At 39.8% G+C, this 18,948-nt stretch overlaps 1 protein-coding gene across 1 annotated transcript in view; it reads left to right on the forward strand.

Annotated features, from left to right (window-relative positions):
• Positions 1-18,948, forward strand: part of LOC310985311 (E3 ubiquitin-protein ligase rnf213-alpha-like) — a 38,157-nt gene that overhangs the window by 15,836 nt on the left and 3,373 nt on the right. The window contains exons 22-56 of the mRNA XM_083970888.1: positions 52-3,627; positions 4,256-4,386; positions 4,571-4,666; positions 4,784-4,905; positions 5,233-5,346; positions 5,431-5,480; positions 5,884-6,034; positions 6,118-6,253; positions 6,503-6,688; positions 6,824-6,942; positions 7,063-7,223; positions 7,435-7,638; positions 7,978-8,162; positions 8,626-8,746; positions 9,362-9,462; positions 9,539-9,718; positions 10,151-10,296; positions 10,621-10,723; positions 10,915-11,029; positions 11,324-11,522; positions 11,613-11,803; positions 12,013-12,135; positions 12,478-12,588; positions 12,704-12,946; positions 13,317-13,404; positions 13,581-13,615; positions 13,735-13,838; positions 13,922-14,075; positions 14,290-14,464; positions 14,645-14,733; positions 14,835-15,086; positions 15,228-15,357; positions 15,807-15,884; positions 18,219-18,396; positions 18,615-18,819. Of these exons, the coding sequence (XP_083827014.1) occupies positions 52-3,627; positions 4,256-4,386; positions 4,571-4,666; positions 4,784-4,905; positions 5,233-5,346; positions 5,431-5,480; positions 5,884-6,034; positions 6,118-6,253; positions 6,503-6,688; positions 6,824-6,942; positions 7,063-7,223; positions 7,435-7,638; positions 7,978-8,162; positions 8,626-8,746; positions 9,362-9,462; positions 9,539-9,718; positions 10,151-10,296; positions 10,621-10,723; positions 10,915-11,029; positions 11,324-11,522; positions 11,613-11,803; positions 12,013-12,135; positions 12,478-12,588; positions 12,704-12,946; positions 13,317-13,404; positions 13,581-13,615; positions 13,735-13,838; positions 13,922-14,075; positions 14,290-14,464; positions 14,645-14,733; positions 14,835-15,086; positions 15,228-15,357; positions 15,807-15,884; positions 18,219-18,396; positions 18,615-18,819 (8,352 nt within the window). The remainder of the gene's footprint in view (positions 1-51; positions 3,628-4,255; positions 4,387-4,570; positions 4,667-4,783; positions 4,906-5,232; positions 5,347-5,430; positions 5,481-5,883; positions 6,035-6,117; positions 6,254-6,502; positions 6,689-6,823; positions 6,943-7,062; positions 7,224-7,434; positions 7,639-7,977; positions 8,163-8,625; positions 8,747-9,361; positions 9,463-9,538; positions 9,719-10,150; positions 10,297-10,620; positions 10,724-10,914; positions 11,030-11,323; positions 11,523-11,612; positions 11,804-12,012; positions 12,136-12,477; positions 12,589-12,703; positions 12,947-13,316; positions 13,405-13,580; positions 13,616-13,734; positions 13,839-13,921; positions 14,076-14,289; positions 14,465-14,644; positions 14,734-14,834; positions 15,087-15,227; positions 15,358-15,806; positions 15,885-18,218; positions 18,397-18,614; positions 18,820-18,948) is intronic.

Consider the following 18,948-nt stretch of genomic DNA (forward strand, 5'->3'; position numbering starts at 1 on the left):
TTGTTTCATCCTAATCTGGTGAGATTTTTTTTTCTTACACTTTATTTTTAGGGACAAAAGGAAAACTTTGCATTTTCAGACATTTTCCCGAAGGTAATGTGTCGTCCACCAAAGGAAGTTATGACTTTGGAATTGAGGAGAGAGGAGAATGTTGACATGGAGACTGATGACCCCCTCATGGATGATGAATGTTTCAGGAGTGAAGCTTACCAAAGACCATACCAGTACCTCACACGTTTTCACAACAATCAGAATCTTGACAACTTCACTTACCAAAGCATTGAAGGGAGTCATGGAAAGTGTATTCAGATACTCTTAATCCACTGTGGCATAATAGATCCATCATGGGCGGAGCTACGAAACTTCGTCTGGTTCCTTAATCTTCAGTTGCAAGACTGCGAGAACTCAGTCTTCTGCAATCATAAGTTTGTTGGAGACACTCTTCGTGGTTTCAAAAACTTTGTGGTCGAGTTTATGATCTTGATGTCCAAAGACTTTGCCACCCCATCACTATGCATCACTGACCAGAGTCCAGGAAGACAACACGTTGAAATTACTGGTCTTAATGAAAGAGACTTGGCGCCATTCCTCATCAGAAAAAGGTGGGAGTCTGAGCCTCATCCATACATCTTTTTTAATGACGATCATGTGTCCATGACATTCATTGGGTTTCACCTCAAACTTAATGACCAGAAAGGGGTTGATGCTATACATCCTTTGACAGGAGAAGTGATACAGAAAAACATCATGACTCAACAGCTGTACACTGGCCTAAAACTTCAGAGAGTCCCTTTTAATACAGACTTTGATCAGCTTCCACGAGCTGACAAGATTGAACATCTCTGTAGTGTGCTTGGCGTCAAGTGGCCAACAGATCCTGATGAAACATATGAACTGACCACTGATAATATCCTCAAAATGATGGCAATCCATATGAGATTTAAATGTGGTATCCCCGTCATCATAATGGGTGAGACAGGATGTGGTAAGACAAGACTGATAAAGTTCATGTGTGAGTTGAGAAGATGTGGAGCACCTGCAGAAAACTTGAAACTGGTCAAGGTTCATGGAGGAACTACTTCAGAAATGATTTACGAGAAAGTGAAGGAAGCAGAGGCTCTTGGAAAGGCTAATAAAGAGAAGCATGAATTTGATTCAGTTCTTTTCTTTGATGAAGCAAACACCACAGATGCTATCAGCAGCATCAAGGAGATCATTTGTGACAACTCTGTGCAGGGACAACAACTTGCTACTCAATCAGGGCTGCAGATTATAGCTGCCTGCAATCCATACAGGAAGCATACAGACAAGATGATTGAGAGGCTAGAGGCATCAGGATTGGGCTACAGGGTCAGGGCTGAAGAAACTGAAGACAGGCTTGGCTCCATCCCTCTTCGACAGCTTGTGTACCGTGTTCACGTTTTACCCCCCAGCATGATTCCTCTTGTTTGGGACTTTGGACAGCTAAGTGACTCAACAGAGCAAATGTATATCCAACAAATAGTGCAAAGACAGGCAGATGCCAACTTGGTTCAGAAGCACTATATTCCAACTATAACTGAGGTAATGTCAGCATCACAACAGTTCATGAGGGAGAGGAAAGATGAGTGCAGCTTTGTCAGTTTGAGAGACGTTGAGCGTTGCATGCAAGTGTTTGTGTGGTTCTACAAAAATCACCACATGTTTGCCAGGGAACTGAAGGCATTTCATCAAGAGAAAAAGAAAAGTAAGGAAAAAAACACATTTGTACCTGCAAGTGACAAGGTAATCTGGTCACTTTTGATGTCCACTGGAGTGTGCTATCAGTCCTGCTTAGAGGACAAAAAGCTATATCAAAAAACTATCAGCGAGCTGCTTTCTGGTCATTACACCCTAAAGGAGATACAGATACGGTGGGAAATGCAACTTATGCAGGACCTCCTGCTCAAAGGTGTTCCTATGGGCAAGACAATAGCCCGAAATGAGGCTTTGAAGGAGAATTTTTTCATGATGGTGATCTGTGTTGAGCTAAGAATTCCCTTGTTCATTGTTGGAAAACCAGGAAGCTCCAAGTCACTGTCCAAAACTCTGGTTGCTGATGCAATGCAAGGCCCTGCCTCACACTGTGAACTCTACAAGAAACTGAAGCAGATACACCTGGTGTCTTTTCAGTGTAGTCCCCACTCAACTCCTGAGGGAATAATCAGTACATTCAAACAGTGTGCCCGCTTTCAAGAGAGTAAAAATTTGGATGAATACATCTCAGTGGTTGTTCTTGATGAGATTGGATTGGCTGAGGATTCCCCAAAAATGCCGCTGAAAACACTGCATCCATTACTGGAGGAAGGCTGTGTCGATGATAACCCTAAACCTCATCAACGGGTTGGGTTCATTGGAATTTCCAACTGGGCACTGGACCCGGCGAAAATGAATCGTGGAATATTTGTGTCCCGTGGAGATCCAAATGAGCAAGAGCTGATAAAAAGTGCCCAAGGAATATGCTCATCTGAAGAAAAGGTTCTTGAGAAGATCAGACACCTCTTTGTGCCCTTTGCTAAAGCGTACATGACAGCATGCGAAAAAGGTGCAGGCTTTTTTGGCTTGAGGGATTTCTACAGTCTGATAAAAATGGTGTTTTCAATTACCAAAATCTCCAATGAATGCCCTACTCGAGATGAAATCACCAGAGCAGTCCTGAGAAACTTCAGCGGAAAAGATGATGTGGATACCATGGCCATATTTAGTGAAATACTCTGGAATGATTGTGCAAATGTCAACATCACCACCATTGATATGGTTGAGGAAAGCATCTCAGCTTGCCAAAAAGAGGAAAATCGTTACCTCCTAATCCTCACAAAAAACTATGCTGCTCTTGAGATTCTGCAACAGATATTTCAACGCCACCACATTCACCCAGAGATCATCTTTGGGTCTAGTTTTCCAAAGGATCAGGAGTACACACAGATTTGTAGGAACATCAATCGTGTCAAGGTTTGCATGGAGACTGGACAGACAGTTGTGCTTCTGAACCTTCAGAATCTGTATGAAAGTCTGTATGATGCACTCAACCAATACTATGTGACACTAGGAGGCCAGAAGTATGTTGATCTTGGCCTAGGAACACATCGAGTGAAATGCAGAGTTCACAACAATTTCAGGCTCATTGTCATTGAAGAAAAAGAGGTGGTCTACAAACAGTTTCCAATCCCACTGATTAACAGGCTGGAGAAGCACTACCTTGACATCAACACTGTCCTCAGGGATGAGCAGAAGTACATTGCCACACAACTGCAGCAATGGGTTGATGATTTTGTCTCCTCAAGTGGTCGACGCTCCACCAAAAAGCAATATGATCGAAAGGACGTCTTCATCGGTTACCACTCAGACACATGCTCATCTGTGGTCTTGCAAGTAACTGAAAATCACAGTGTTGAAACAGATGATCAGACCGACCTGGACAAAGCCAAAATCATACTGCTGAACTGTGCTACTCCAGACTCAGTCATCCGGTTGGACAAATCCAAACTGCCGGATGAGGAAAGAGAACAATTAACATCAGATTATGTTAAAGAAGAGATGCACAGGTCATTGGGTGACTACATATTGTATCGCACACAGCAGATGGAACTGCCCAGCTTCTTTACTGAGGTAATTTTTTTTACTCTCAACCCTAAAAACACAGCCTGTAGAACATATCTTGCAATTTTGGCTCCAGCGATACTATTTTTGTGCTCAGTTTAACAAATATGACTGGCACAATGCATCAGCAATTTGGCACACAGTATGTCATTCCAGGCAAAAAAAATATTGAAAATAACAATTTATGTAGAAGAAGAAGAAATCCAAATGTGTAACTGTTGCCAAGGTCACTCATGCTCAGATTTGATATTCTTTGTGTATTAACATTATTATTGATCTTGATACACATTTTTCATTTCAAAGCTATAATTTTACTGTCACTAGTTGACCACGGAGGCGGCAGTCTTAATGCCTAAGACATGGTTGTTGTTGTTGTTGTTGTTGTGGTTGTGGAACAGCCTAAATGTTTTTAATTAACATGGTCTTGTATTACTGGTACAGGCACGGGGACAGCGCTACCTGTATTTAACCTTGTGTTAAGGTAGCTTTAGGTTGTCCATTTCCCCCATTTTTAATTTTGGAAGTAACAAATTATTTTATCAGTAATTACAAATAAGAAATTGACTGCATAATAGTCAGTTAATTATTAATTTGTTCTTTTGCTTCCTGCTTAATTTGTTATTTTTCTTTTGTAAAGGTCACAACATTTTCCAGGCTGCTGACTGCCGGAGACACTCAAGAACTACAGAATGTGACAAAGCTTGAAAACATGAAGTTGCTATCACTGCACCAGTTTGACACAGAGTTCTCCTTTCTTAAGGAAATCAGGTCTGTTATACAGTACAGTATATAAGCCTCAAAAGCAAGTCATTCACTGAATTCAGTCTAAACAGTGACCTTCACCCACACGTGTGCTTCTAATTTCTTGGGTTTCTCATTAGGACTTTTAGGACTTTTTTACTTTTCTGTAAACTTACACTGTGTTCTTGTTGTGTCTTCGTCCTGGAATTAGGGAATTTCTTGGCTCAACACGTGAAGACAAAGTACTCATTATCCAAACAGAGTATGAAGAAGATTCGCACAGAAAGAATATTCTCTCCTCAGCCAAGTGTGTTGACAATATTCACATTATGACTTTAATAACATCTTCCTCTACCATCATGTAAAAAGTTCACATTTTTCTCACCTTTAACTTTTTCTTATGTTTAATGTCTGGATTTCTTAGATATTCATGCATCAATGAAATAAGCAAGCTGACCACTGTGGACAACACAAAGATATTTGTGTACTTTGTCACCAAGCTTCCTCGCATTGAGGGTGGGACCTCCTTTGTTGGGTTTCAAGGCGGTTAGTTCTGCTGTTACACACACACACACACACACACACACACACACACACACACACACACACACACACACACACACACACACACACACACACACACACACACACACACACACACACACACACACACACACACACACACACACCAGTCCCCATATGCAATAATGATAATATGGTGATAATAATTTCGAAAACTCTGTTCATACACAAAATTTTGTTCAAAGTGTTTCACATTAAGAAAAACAACAAAAAGATGAGCAAAGAAGAGCGAGAGATTCAGTCAACACCTACATGTTGTGTCTTCATTCGTGTGGCTTTTTTTTCCCCCAGGCCCATGGACATCTGTTCACATTGATGACCTCAGAAGATCAAAGGAGTTTGTGTCAGATGTTCAATCCTTGAAAAATCTACGCTTAAGTGACCTTTTTAAAGATCCTCCTAAAGGTAATGTATCTAAAACTGTTTTTTAAAGAATGTAATCTATATAAAGTAATTCAATAAATGATCTCATAATTCTGTCCTTTCAAGCTATGGAGAAAGAAGAGCACATTGACGTGACACAAAATGATGACTCCCCTGTAAGTTGAATTTACTATTCATATTATTAAACCTGGATGAACTATAACCAAAGTAGAATTTTCCAAACTGTTGTATGTTTCAGCAAAATTAACTTAAGATATTTAAACACAAGGGCCTATGACTGAAATAGATAAAAGTGTAATTATGATACTGTGGCAAATAATTAGAAGGCAGTTCAGATTTGAGAATTGGTATCTCTGCTTTTTTTTTTCTTTAGTCTTTAAGACTCAACTGGACATTCATTGACTTACTCTGTTAGACAGTTTAGACGGTCTGACTCCTGTGTGAAAGATGTGGCCTGTCAGTTACTCATGGCCTCTGAGGGATATTCGACTCGCTGAAATTTTTCCTCTTCAGATGTTGCTGTTGTTTTTTTTTTCTTTATGTTTTATCTTTTTTCAGGATTTGGGAGATTTGTTTGATACTAAAGATCTGGTGAAGAGCTGTGTGCAGAGTGCAGTGAGCATGCTCAGAGACGCAGAAGACAGTGGAGAACTCACCACGAAGAGAATTGAAAACCTGCTCACACTTCTGGATGGAAGTCAGACACAAGGTTAGACAATCCATCTACTCTGTGTACAGTGCAAGTGCAGCTCTCTGGGAAAAACATTATTGTAAATCAGTTTTGTTTTAAAGGTTTGTTTGCAAACATTGTGAGGAAGCGTCTTCACATGTTGTTAGAGGAATATGAGGCCACTATGCACAATCCAAGAAACTGGGTTTTAAGTGAAGCATCCAATGTCACTGCTCTTCAAGAAGGAGGAACATTCCTGTAAGTCTCCTCTTTGTACCACGCACCTTACCAGTCCACATGGCAGTGTCATCACTATATTTGCATTCAATCTTTATCTGTTGTTTACTCATTACTTATTTATGTGTCAAGTTTCCTTTAGTATGAAATGAAAATGTACAACTGTGATTTCAGGTTGAGCAATTTGAGATGACTTTACCACTCTCAGCTGTCATTTGTAATACATCTGCAGCTAGTTAATTTTGAGAAAGTCCTGTGAATATTTTGCAGACACACATTGTGGAGGAAAATCCAAGCAGTTGTTACTCCACTTCTGGCCAACTTGGTCTCAGTCATCGACCGAGATTGCAATTTGGACCTTCTGCTGTCTGGTGGGGATGACATCAGGAACCTCTGGCTTGAGATATTTGGGAGCAAAGAGATGCTGCCTGTACCCTATGTAGGGGATGAAAGACAGTGAGTAGCTTTTGGTTTGTAAGACCATAGGTCAGCTCAAGCTGTCAGTTGCTTGTTCTGGTTGGTTTTTGAATTAAGACAAGTACAAGTAAAAATACTATTAATATTTGCATTATGGCTCTCTTATATCTACAGGGTATTAATGGTACAAAGCCATATCTTGGGTGGCACCACCCTGCGTTGCCTCATGCCTTTCAGCTGGTGGATCAAAGACTTCCTGGATGGGCTCATGATGCACACATCCAGACATGAAAGTAACTAACACATTGTATAAGTAACATGCATTAAATGTTAAGTTTAAGAATAGCAGTGTACAAGTATTGGCTTTGTAATGGGAAGTCTTCTATTAGTCTGACTCTATCTTTTCTTTGCAGCTCATTCACCTGGTCATTTCCAAGACTTGTTCTTGACTACTCCACTTGGCAGTTACATGGCTAAAAATGTGAATGCAAAAATGGGAAAAGATTTTTTTTGGTCGTACCTGCAGGATTTTGTTTCCATGTCAATGAAAGTGGCATCAGATGAAGAATTAGAGGTGAGGGAAATACAAGTGCTTTGTTCCTGCATCCATTTTCTGAAAAACCACCACCCTTATTGACATTTCTCACAGTTGTTGTGTTGTGTTTTGATGCTACACATGTGAGAAAACTGAACTGAACTCATGTAAGATGCTACTCGAGTGTAGCTATGCTTAAATCTAAATAATGTAAATGTACTATTATCCTACCTGGACATTCACTCCTCAGATCCTATGTCAAGCCCTGGCCAGCTGTGTGGATGAAATACAGAGACGAAAAATACATGAAGATGACCTTTCTCTGCCTCATGTTCACATCGCTTACCATTTCTACCAAAGTCGTCTTCAGAACCTCTCGAGGATGATTTCTCTTCAGCCTGAGATTGTTAAAGCTTTGCGAAAAAACCATCACAAAAGACATTGTCCAGAGATGGTAAATGGATTTCTAAATTACAGCAACATTTTCTGAGGAAACTTCAAAGACTGCAAGAAGAAAACACATTTATGTCCAGCATGACCTGTTTTCATATTAGATGAAGTCTGTTTAATTCATCATTTGGTTATTGAAAGGCTCACTCATCCATTATACTGCAAGAGGCCATATTCATAACTCTCAGCTAAATCAAAGGTGGCATTCTGCAGGGTACACAACACTGAAATTATATAGTACTGTACATAATTGTGGAAAGTAGATAATTTCCTCAAATTAGTCAGAGGGTGCTTTAAATTTAACAAATACTGAATCACTTCAAAAAAAATTGTTGCCCTGTAGGTTTTGGATGTCCATGCAGCCATGGCTTGTGTTGAGTACCTGGAGTCTCATGATTTAGACACAGACGCTCTTTGCCAGCGCTGGCTGAAGCAAGTTAAGAGGCTGCAAGCTTCATTGGAGCTGATTTGCTCCCAGCAAAACACAAAACAGTCTGGAGAGCGATGCAAAGAAAGACTCTATGTCAGGTAAGTCAATGATGCACACAATTGTGTGTAAAAGAAAAATATTTTTGATGAAATGTAATACGTCTTTCTCAACAAAAAAAAAAAGATTTAAGATTATTTTAGACGCTATATAGATGGCTACCTTTCATTTTGGAGTTCCATGTTCTTTCTCTGTTTGCACAGAGTAAATGGTTTTGTGTGTCCATGTGTCTGATACACAGGTGATCTGTCAATATTTCACACTGTGGTAAAAATGCTACATGTGCTCCTTAATGGCCAAACTATTGCAGTGCACAAAAAATAAGTTAGAACTTTTAGTAAGTCAAAAAGTAAAGCAGAGTTTGTTTTCTTTCTAGATCTTTAAATGAAAATGAAAGAGCCAGTTTATGTCACACAGTGTACAACTGTAGAGAAGTGATTATTCAAGAAATCTAGGGAATTATATAGGAGACTAACTGTGATTATGATCTGTAATATTTTATAGTAACAGCTGGAAGCGCATCCATGTCCTCTCTCTGTTTGTGGAACACATGCTGCTGGGTTTCCATCATGAAGACAATCAGCTCAGGAAGCTAGTGTTGAACCATATTCAAAACTTGAGCAGGGTGAGTTGATTTTTAAATGACCAGTACATTCTACAAAAACATGCATATACGTAAGTTGTGGTCTTTATACAGTTTGATCCTCCTTTTCAGTTTTAACTTGTATCTACCTAGAGGATAATTTTGTTGTGATGTGATGGTCCTTAGTCTGTTGGCACATTTTTGCCCTATTACTGTTGAATTTCACATTTAACGGATAGTTCTACATTTTTGGAAAATTTGCATACTGTATTGCCATAAACCCTATAGTTTTACGGGTAGGTTTGTTACCTTTAATTGTCGTTGCATGCTGTTTTTAGATTGGTGGGGCAGAGACACGAGCTGCTCAGCTATCGCAATGGAGACAAACTGTACTTTCGCTTTTCCCTCAAAACTCATCAAATACATAATCCAACAACTCCAAAACGCTCTCGTGGAGAAGTTTGCCCTACTGATCTAAAATCAGCTTGCACCAACAGTTAAAAGTGATGAACCGACCCCTAAAACTATAGGGATTATGGCAATAGGCAATTTTTCCAAAATGTTGAAGAATCCCTTTGAGTCCAGCAAACTGATTGACTTGAAAAATGATCCATATTGTTAAATATATGTTTGATGTGTTCCTTTCTACCTATTAAGGTTTTGGAGGGAAACTCAGATGTGAAATCACTGAAAGCTTTTCAAGCTGTGATTGAAATACTGAAGTCCTGTAAGCAGAGGGCAAGTGACCAGATTTTCAGGTAAGAGTTTGTCCATTTGATGTTCTTAATTTGTCCCTAAGTAAATTTGATAGATGTTGGTCCTGCTTTCATAAAGGTTTGGACCTCAGTGTGTGGTGTGTGTCAAAGAGCCTGAGGAACCCGTGGGGCTGCCGTGTGATCACATCTGCTGCTTGACATGCATCATGGCCAGCCTGGATGCAGGACGCACTTCTTGTCCCAATTGCAGGGAGCAGTTACCAAATGACTTTCAGCCTCATGTTTCTGAAGATATCAGGTGAGAAAAATCCAAAGCTGAAACCATCAAGTACATGAACTTGATTGCCACAGCACCACAAGAGGAGCTGTTTTTTCACTGTAAATGATCAGTGGTTTAGTTTATTGAGCATAAATCAGATCACTGTTGTTCCTATTGTGTATAATTCTATCCAGCTGAATTTGATTCTAATACGTCATCACACACTTATTTTGAACAACACGCAATCTGCTCTTTTTAGATTACCAAGCAAGTGGCTTGCACGCTGTATGTGCTGTATGTGTACATATCTAGTGGGTGTGAGCATGTCAGTGAATCAGGGGATGTTACTATAAAACATAGCATCACCCAGAGGATGTACAGTGACACACAAAGTGAAGCAAGAAAGTGACAGAGTCTCTAATGATAATAAACAAAGATAAAACATCATAACTTTTTACATTTCATTTGCAGGGCTTCTTTCAAGAAGAATGCCAATTTCAGGCAACGTTGCAATGGTTTCTTCATAGACATGCTCTCCACTGTGTGCTTCAAAGACAACATGCCACCAGCCCCGGGTGTCATCGCCCATCTGCTGTCTTACATGAGGGTTGAGACAGGTATTTGCCTGGAAGGATAACCATGGTTTTTGCTTTCTTTTCTTCACCTTATTCTCTAATGAACTTGGGAGTTTTTGAGCTTTGACCATTTTTAAATAAAAAATATAACTGGTACATGTTCAAATATTGATTGATTGATGGATTAGTATTGGCTGAAATGTACTACAGTCAAAATCTGATCTTTTCTTCAGAAAACTCCTGTGTTTTTTCTCCATCACAGCCTGTTAGTGTTGCATTGCTCCAAAATGCAGACAATTGCACATCTCAGATAAATCACTCCTCTCATAGTTACTAACATTTTCTCTAAATCATTTTTTCAACTAGATGATGAACAGATTCACACCAAAGATCTGTCACCTTTTGACGAGTCTCCAGATAACAATCCTGTTGTACGATCTGTGATTCTCAAGTTGCTGCTGAAGTTTAGGTGGGTAAATGTGTCATCTCTTGAATTCAAAATGCTCTCAGCAGAGAAAATTGACATTGTGACGTAGCATTGCTGGTTTATTGTACAGCAGGAATTTGTAGTGAGAGATTTTTAATCTAATCTGCTTCACCATATGAAGCTCTTCTGCATTGGACCAAGTTTATGATGAACTTTTATCAACTGTGTTTCAGCTTTGATGAAGTCGAGGAATATTTGCAGCAGTATTTGTCATCTGTTGAAGAAAGCAGATTTGTGGATGAGGATGATGAAGCAGAACTTTATGCCCTGTACATCAACTGCTTGGAGGTAAAACATTTATTAAATTATGAAATTGAACAGTATTATTGTGTTATGTTCAACAGTGTAGGAATTGACCAATATAAGATGGATTTTCACAACACACTTTTTTGTGCTGGATTGTGGAGTTTTTTGGGCAATGTCAGGGTACTTGTAGTTCTACAATAATTACAACTTTCACTCATTATTTAGACAGTTTATAGTCAAATACCCTGCAGTATTTGGGACAGTTTCAGTTTCAGCTCATGGCTGACATAGGTCAGTTAAAGTGAAAGTTAACTGATGGTTAACTGGTTTTTGCAGGACTCCATGTGGGAGAAAATGCCTCAAGAAGACAACAGGTCTGAAGAGTTTTTCAGGAATGAGACACAGTTCCTTCAGTTCTTCTTGGATAAAGTCAAATCTGTGCCAACACCAGTGTCTATGGAGTATCTACAGCACATCGCCCGATTGCGTCTGTCCCTCACGATGGCCACCAGTATCATCACTGACTGTCTGTCTGGTAAGATATTCTGTAAATTCATTACTGCTGACAGTTTTTATTGGTTAGCAATGAAAATAACTACACATATGTTGGTTAATAAACTTGCAGACAACAATGTCCCAGATGGAGTAGAAGATTTCCTGAAGGTGGTAATCAAACTCTGTGAGGACAGTGAGAATGATTGGTACCGCGTTTATCTGATCCGCAAGCTCAGCGAACGCAATGGTGTTGAACGTGTCCAGACACTGGTGACACAACCGGAGTTCAGGTGGCTTTTCCCCCCAGAGATCCATGAGCAGGTACATCACCATTCATGAGAAAATCTGCCATGTAAAATGTTTAAATCATGCAACAAGTAAACGTCACCATTGTTAAATCTTTAAGTCAACAGTACTTGATCCAGTTGGTTCATTTTATACTGTGCATTGACTACAATATGGAAATAAACCATGGCATGAGATGTAGACAACTTATTATTCTCTTCTGTCTACATTCGTGGTGTGAGCAGAATGAAGATGGAGGCCAGATGGACCAGTATCTTGTATACGGTGAAGAATACAAAGCAGTGAGGGATGCAGTTGCAAAAGCAGTTGTGGATGGTGAAGTTGACCCAATAGAAGAAGTCTGTGAGGTATTTAAATTTAATTTACCAAACTCTTTGTTGCTACAGTAATATTCCTTCATCCTGTAAGTATTTTAACAAACATTGTAAGGGTATGCAAACTTTGTTATTTCCCATAACACATAATATCTGGCAGGCCTGGAGTTTTGTATCTTTTAGCCCTTTAAACAAAATGGAACAAAAACTGTTTTCTGTAAATCTAGATCTAAAAGTTTTAAACTACTTACGAGGATAAAATTGGACACATAGGAACTTTAAAGGGGCATCCTTTGTCAGAACCTGAGACCTGTCATAATCATGGGATCATGTGGCCTGCATAGCATGATGTAGTTACTTGCCTCTCCCATTTAGAATTGCAACACATCACCAAGGAATCGAACAGTGTTCATCATCCTCGCGCTTTTCCGAGAAGTTACAACTCTGTACAGGTCTGCCAACGCAGGTCTTCATCCAACCGCTGAGGTATGAATGATAAATATGACCGTGACTGTTAAATGTTGCAAAATTAAACTTCTCCTATCTGTTAAGCCATCAGTCAGTGTTTGTGTGTGAACATTGTCTAATATTTTCTCTGTAGAGATGCCAAGAATTTGAAGAGCTCATTCAGGGGTCAAGATTTCTGCATCAAAGAGAAGTAAGGCATTTTGCCTCAGCGTTGGTTCACAACAGGTTGGGAGACCTGACCATTCACCCTGGAAATACTATTGTGGAGAATGCTGTCATCGAGCTGACGATCCATCTGGCAGCTGTGCTGCTCACTGGAAGCCACCACCTGCTGATGCCACTAAAGCGACTTGGTCTGTTTCCTGAAAATATGCAGGTAACCATGTCTCATATCTGCCTTTTTAGACTGTCAGACCTCTTCGGCTTCAGCTGCTGTATGCAACAAATGATTTGATGCTTCAAGGTGTACAAAACCAATGTTCCTTATATATACAGTGATTTGAATATTCAGTTTTAAATAATGAATACAAAATACAATATCTTTCACTAATTTGTATACCCCGCCCTCGTACATACATTATATAGATATTTGAAGCAATGAAGCACAATGCAAATTCATTTCTAAGCCCTCTGGTTTTTAATACCAAAATCCAACAGTTTGAAGGAAAAGCTCTGCAATAATAACAAATTATTTACGTGAGACCTTAATGCCAAATGTAATATTTTCATTTGATTCAACCCAACAGAGGGCCTTTATACCTACAATGCCTGATGACATGTTAGCTGTTGCTCAAGCCGCCATACAACAAAGGCATGGGCAGCTCACTTGGTATGGTAAGTATTGCATTATTTTTTTTATAATTTTCTCAGCAGATTTTATTTCCTATAACAGACTTTACAGACATTGAATGTTAAAGGAGTCTTGGAAACCCATCTACTAAACTTTAAGTTAAGCTTTCTCAATTATTATGTAATCATAAATGCTATTTTCATGGTTCATTGTTTTCCAGTTTGTCCGAACAATCATCCATGCTTTGTTGATCAGGTAAGGTGTATGTATACATTTCCATTTAATTTATCATCACAGGCATGCAGCAGTAACAACTTAGAAATCAAACTTCTGAGTTACAATGATCTGATCTGATCTGCTGTGTTTCTCTGCAGTGCGGACTGCCCACGCAGAAAGGCAACTGTCTTGAGTGCGGTCTGGAGGTCGGAGGGGAGCACCATATACCCTTACCTGGATTTACATCAATTCAGTTGCAGCAGTGAGTGTCATAAATGGCCACGAAGCACATTCAAAATCCCTCTCTGTTTACTGGCTGATCTATCTATCTATCTGTTGTGTTAGGGATCGAACAAGGCCTGGACACATCCTGGGAGACCCTGAGCGGAGAAACAACCCAGACGCCCTAGACACCAAAAACATGTCTCTGACTCCGTTCACTCTGGTCAGACTGGTTACACATTTAGCCATGTTACTGGGAACCTCAGAGAAGTCCCAGGTGAGCAGAAGTTGACTTTTTTCAAAGTTTATTTTAGTGTAATTGCCACCGTTTTTGAGTTGACACGTACAGCCGTGATATCAAATTATTAATTATCTGTTTTTTTTATAACATACTATATTGTTCTATTTATAATATAACTTATAGTAGTTATAGTTTTGTTCCTGTCTTTGAATCTGACATTATTTTTCTCCCCTTCCCTCTGCTCCTTTAGTTTGTCCAAAACATCATCCAGCCTCGTGTGGAGGATGTCTGCTTGTTTCTCACTCAACACATAGAGACTGATCTGGATCAGTTGTCGCAGGCACTGGGCAGAGGAGTTGATGACACCATTACAACTGTCCACTTGATGCTCAGATCCCTAAAAGACCTACAGCAGGGCAGTCACTGTAAGCCCACCAGTCTGTCACTGTTCTCTTCTAATTTTAACTTTATCTGATTCGTCTAAACAATGAAGTCCATATATCTAGGCTAATTGAGAGAGACCGTTCTGTATGAGCCCAAACTGAATTCTTATTTCTCATATCTCTGATGTGATTTGGTATACAAAATATATTTTCTTTGTCCAGCTGGTATTGATCCCAATCTAACAACAAAAGCATCCAGAAACCTGTGGGAGACTACTACGGCTACAGAAATTATGACACCTAAATTGAAGGTAACACACTATTGCATGTATTTTTCCCTTCGAGAATGAGCTATAATATTTAAAAATGATATTAAAAGTTGCTACCACCACTCCCTATGTTTTGTGTGCAGGATCTTGATCAGCTCCTAAGAGAAGGAAAGGACAGCATCAGGACCGACTCTCGTGTATCTTCCAACTTCATCATGAGAACAACCTTTGGTGATGATTGTACCTTCCTCACATCGCTGCCACAGGACTCTCAGGTTCACAGCTCAGCAGTGTGGAGCTGCAGAGAGAGGCTCTCACTGCTCAGCCTGACCCACACTGTGGAGCATAATGACCAAAAGGAGGAGCTGCCTCTGCTCTGGAAGTTCCTGCAGAAGGTGAGCGAGTGAGATGTGAAGTTTTAACTAAATGGCTCTGAATTCACAAATCTGTCCAGCAGTGCGGCACTTAGCATTTAATTAGATGTTTTAGGCTATGACATGGCTATCATCTCTTTAATTTGAGTTTTTCTTTTCCAGGAGAGAGAATTTCGACAGATTAAATTCCTCCCAGACATCGTGATCCTGCAAAAACGATTAGTGAGAAAGTTCCAGAACGCGTCTGACCAGATCGTGGGCTCCATCCAAGAATTCATTGAGAAGCAAACAGGTAAAGCTGTGCAGTTCATACACCTAACTATGCATTTACACCAAAAGCATCATGATCGCCTGCAGGTGCTCTGGTCCCGGGCATCGTGTTACTTGCTCGGTCTAGCAGGCGCCTGCAGAAGGCAGCCAAAGGGGCGGTACTTTGAAGCTGCGCTGCAGATGTGTCCATTTAGTCTCTCTCAATTTCTCCCACTGTGAGAATCCCAGTCTGCAATTGGCCACTGCTTCGGCGGTGACGCTGCTCACGGACATAAAGTTGAGCTTCTCTCAATTTCAAATTGATGCTCTGGTTGCATCTAAAATCTAATGGACTGACTTATAGTAGGGGCCAGAATTTTTTTTTACTGATCTTCCAAAGAACCAGAGACATAGAGTATGGTACAGAAAATATTTTCTTTCTAATTCAGTTTTTTGTCATGCAGACATCCTAAACATTTACTCTTGTTCCAGAAATGAGGTCATGGTTTGAGAAACGTATCGACATCTTCTTGAAAACATGGAATCTGCTCAGAGTCTCTGTTACCAGCAGTAAGTACAGTAAAGCACATTGGGCCTCATTCACGAACCGTTCTTATGAACAAATTTGTTCTTAAGTCCTACTTACGAAGTTTTTACGAAGATTGTGGCATTCATGAATGTTTTCTTATCCAGAATTTGTTCTTATCTAAGAACAAAATCTAAGAACAGTCAGGAGTATACTTACGCACTTTTAGGTGCTGAGACTTCTGCAAAAATAACCGATTATAGCGTTTTCTTTTGTTCTGCAGTTGTATGACATTATATGATTTGAATAAGAATTATTTTCTTATCTTTTATGATGTTTTTAATAATCATATATATTAATAATAATAATTGACAAATCATTGCAGTCTCTTAAAAAACATTACAGACACTAAATTCATATCTTATCTTTTTTTGGGGGAGGGGGGGGGCATACAGCTGCCGATATGATTTTTTTTTTTCCTAATTGCGGGCTGCAACAGTGCACTTACTGTAAGTGTTCACACTACACACAACTGTTTTTTTTTTTCATATGTGATAATATGATATTTATGATGGCACACGTGAGAGTGTGGTCTCTCTGATAACAACCGAAGAGCTGCATCCACTGCTGACGCTACTAAATATAAATATAAAAATATAAACTAAATATAAGCCTTTTGTTTGTTTCTTTGTTTCATTCCTGTCGCAGTAGCGCCACTTCACTACTTAAGTTATTTTTACGTTTGGAGTCTGGTGCTCCCTCCCAGATTTTCATTTGCGCATTTCAACTTTCTTTCTCACTCCACCTTCTCTGCTCAGTGCCTGTGGTCTCTGTTTGCACACGGCCCTGCAGTCTCATGCCCTTTTACAGGCATTGATGGGGTAGTTACCTATGCTAATCCTATGTTAATTAGACTCACCTGGCACACGCCCTCAACTTACGAGGAGATGGCATTCATCAAGTAGGAACACAGCTGCGAACAATTCTGAGGCTTACGAACGCGTTGATGAATCTGACGTAGGGTTTTCTTAAGGAACTTCTTAAGAACAACTTAAGAAAGAATCTAAGAAGGTTCTTAAGAAGATATTGGTGAATGAGGCCCATTGGGCCTCATTCACGAACCGTTCTTAGGAACAAATTTGTTCTTAAATCCTACTTACGAAGTTTTTACGAAGATTGTGGCATTCATGAATGTTTTCTTATCCAGAATTTGTTCTTAACTAAGAACAAAATCTACGAACAGTCAGGAGTATACTTACGCACTTTTAGGTGCTGAGACTTCTGCAAAAATAACTGATTATAGCGTTTTCTTTTGTTCTGCAGTTGTATGATATTATATGATTTGAATAAGAATTATTTTCTTATCTTTTATGATGTTTTTAATAATCATATATATTAATAATAATAATTGACAAATCATTGCAGTCTCTTAAAAAACATTATAGACACTTAATTCATATCAGTTGTTTTTTTTCTCTTTTTTGGGGGGGGGGGGGGGGGCATACAGCTGCCGATATGATTTTTTTTTTCCTAATTGTGGGCTGCAACAGTGCACATTACACACAACTGTTTTTTTTTCATAGGTGATAATAAATATGATGATATTTATGATGGCACACGTGAGAGTGTGGTCTCTCTGATAACAACCCGAAGAGCTGCATCTACTGCTAACGCAACTAAATATAGCCTAAATATAAATATAAAAATATAAACTAAATATAAGCCTTTTGTTTGTTTCTTTGTCTCATTCCTGCCGCAGTAGCGCCACTTCACTACTTAAGTTCTTTTTACGTTTGGAGTCTGGTGCTCCCTCCCAGATTTTCATTTGAGCATTTCAACTTTCCTTCTCACTCCACCTTCTCTGCTCAGTGCCTGTGGGTTCTGTGCACACGGCCCTGCAGTCTCATGCCCTTTTACGGGCATTGATGGGGCCGTTACCTATGCTAATCCTATGTTAATTAGACTCACCTGGCACACGCCCTCAACTTACGAGGAGATGGCATAAGAACACAGCTGCGAACAATTCTGAGGCTTACGAACGCGTTGATGAATCTGACGTAGGGTTTTCTTAAGGAACTTCTTAAGAACAACTTAAGAAAGAATCTAAGAAGGTTCTTAAGAAGATATTGGTGAATGAGGCCCAATGTCTGCATCAATGTTGATGGATGGAGGTGGTCACAGTGAATGCACTTACCTTGCATCTATTCTTGTAATCTTCCCCTTTTCTGTGTAATTTTGCCTTGATAATGAATTTCTAACCAGAGTAATGCACTTTGTGATTGTTTGTTTTCATATAAGCGATCTTACCTGACATACAGTACTGATTCATTGTTGCATGAGAATCAAGGAATGATTTATCCATCTGTTCCAACCCACAGGTGAGATAAAAATTCCAGATGAGTTTTGCAATGATCTGGACCTGGACAGTGACCTGCAGTACCTCCTGCCCCGACGGCAGGGTCCAGGCCTGTGCACCACAGGGCTGGTCAGCTACCTGGTAGCACTACAAAATGAGCTGGTGTACGCTGTGGACAGCCACACCAGAGAGGACAACAGGTACATAACATACAAGTATCTGCATAGAACTGTATCTCTGGTAACACTTGATGCTGTATTTATCTTCCTTCCCAAAGAGCAGGGGAGGAGTGCCTTAAAATGAATTTATGTTGCCAATTTATGTTGTGTTTGTGTCAGTGACATCTGACCCCCACCTTTCTGTATCTTTAGGGCATTATATGTAATAAAATGTTATGATCTAACATCTATTACTGCAGCAGCTACAAGGTCAGTGTGGCGGAGTTGGCAGAGCAGCACGTGATCCGTTATGAGGTGGAGAAGGACCTGCTTCCTCTGGTTCTATCCAACTGTCAGTACAGCTTGGAGCGTGGCCATGAGACAATATCACAGTATGACCTGCCCAGGATCCAGCAGCAGATCCTCACACGCTTCCTGCAGGGAAAACCCCTCATCACCTGCACAGTGAGTCCACACAGTCAGACTAGATCAGATGTATTATATCCGGGTGAATCCAGCCAGAACTAGAGAGACAAACATGTTCTAGATCTGGTCTGTCATTATGTACCAGAACCTAAATGATAAGAAAGCCTA

Source organism: Trachurus trachurus (assembly GCF_905171665.1).
Source record: "Trachurus trachurus genome assembly, chromosome: 4".
Classification (NCBI taxonomy): domain Eukaryota; kingdom Metazoa; phylum Chordata; class Actinopteri; order Carangiformes; family Carangidae; genus Trachurus; species Trachurus trachurus.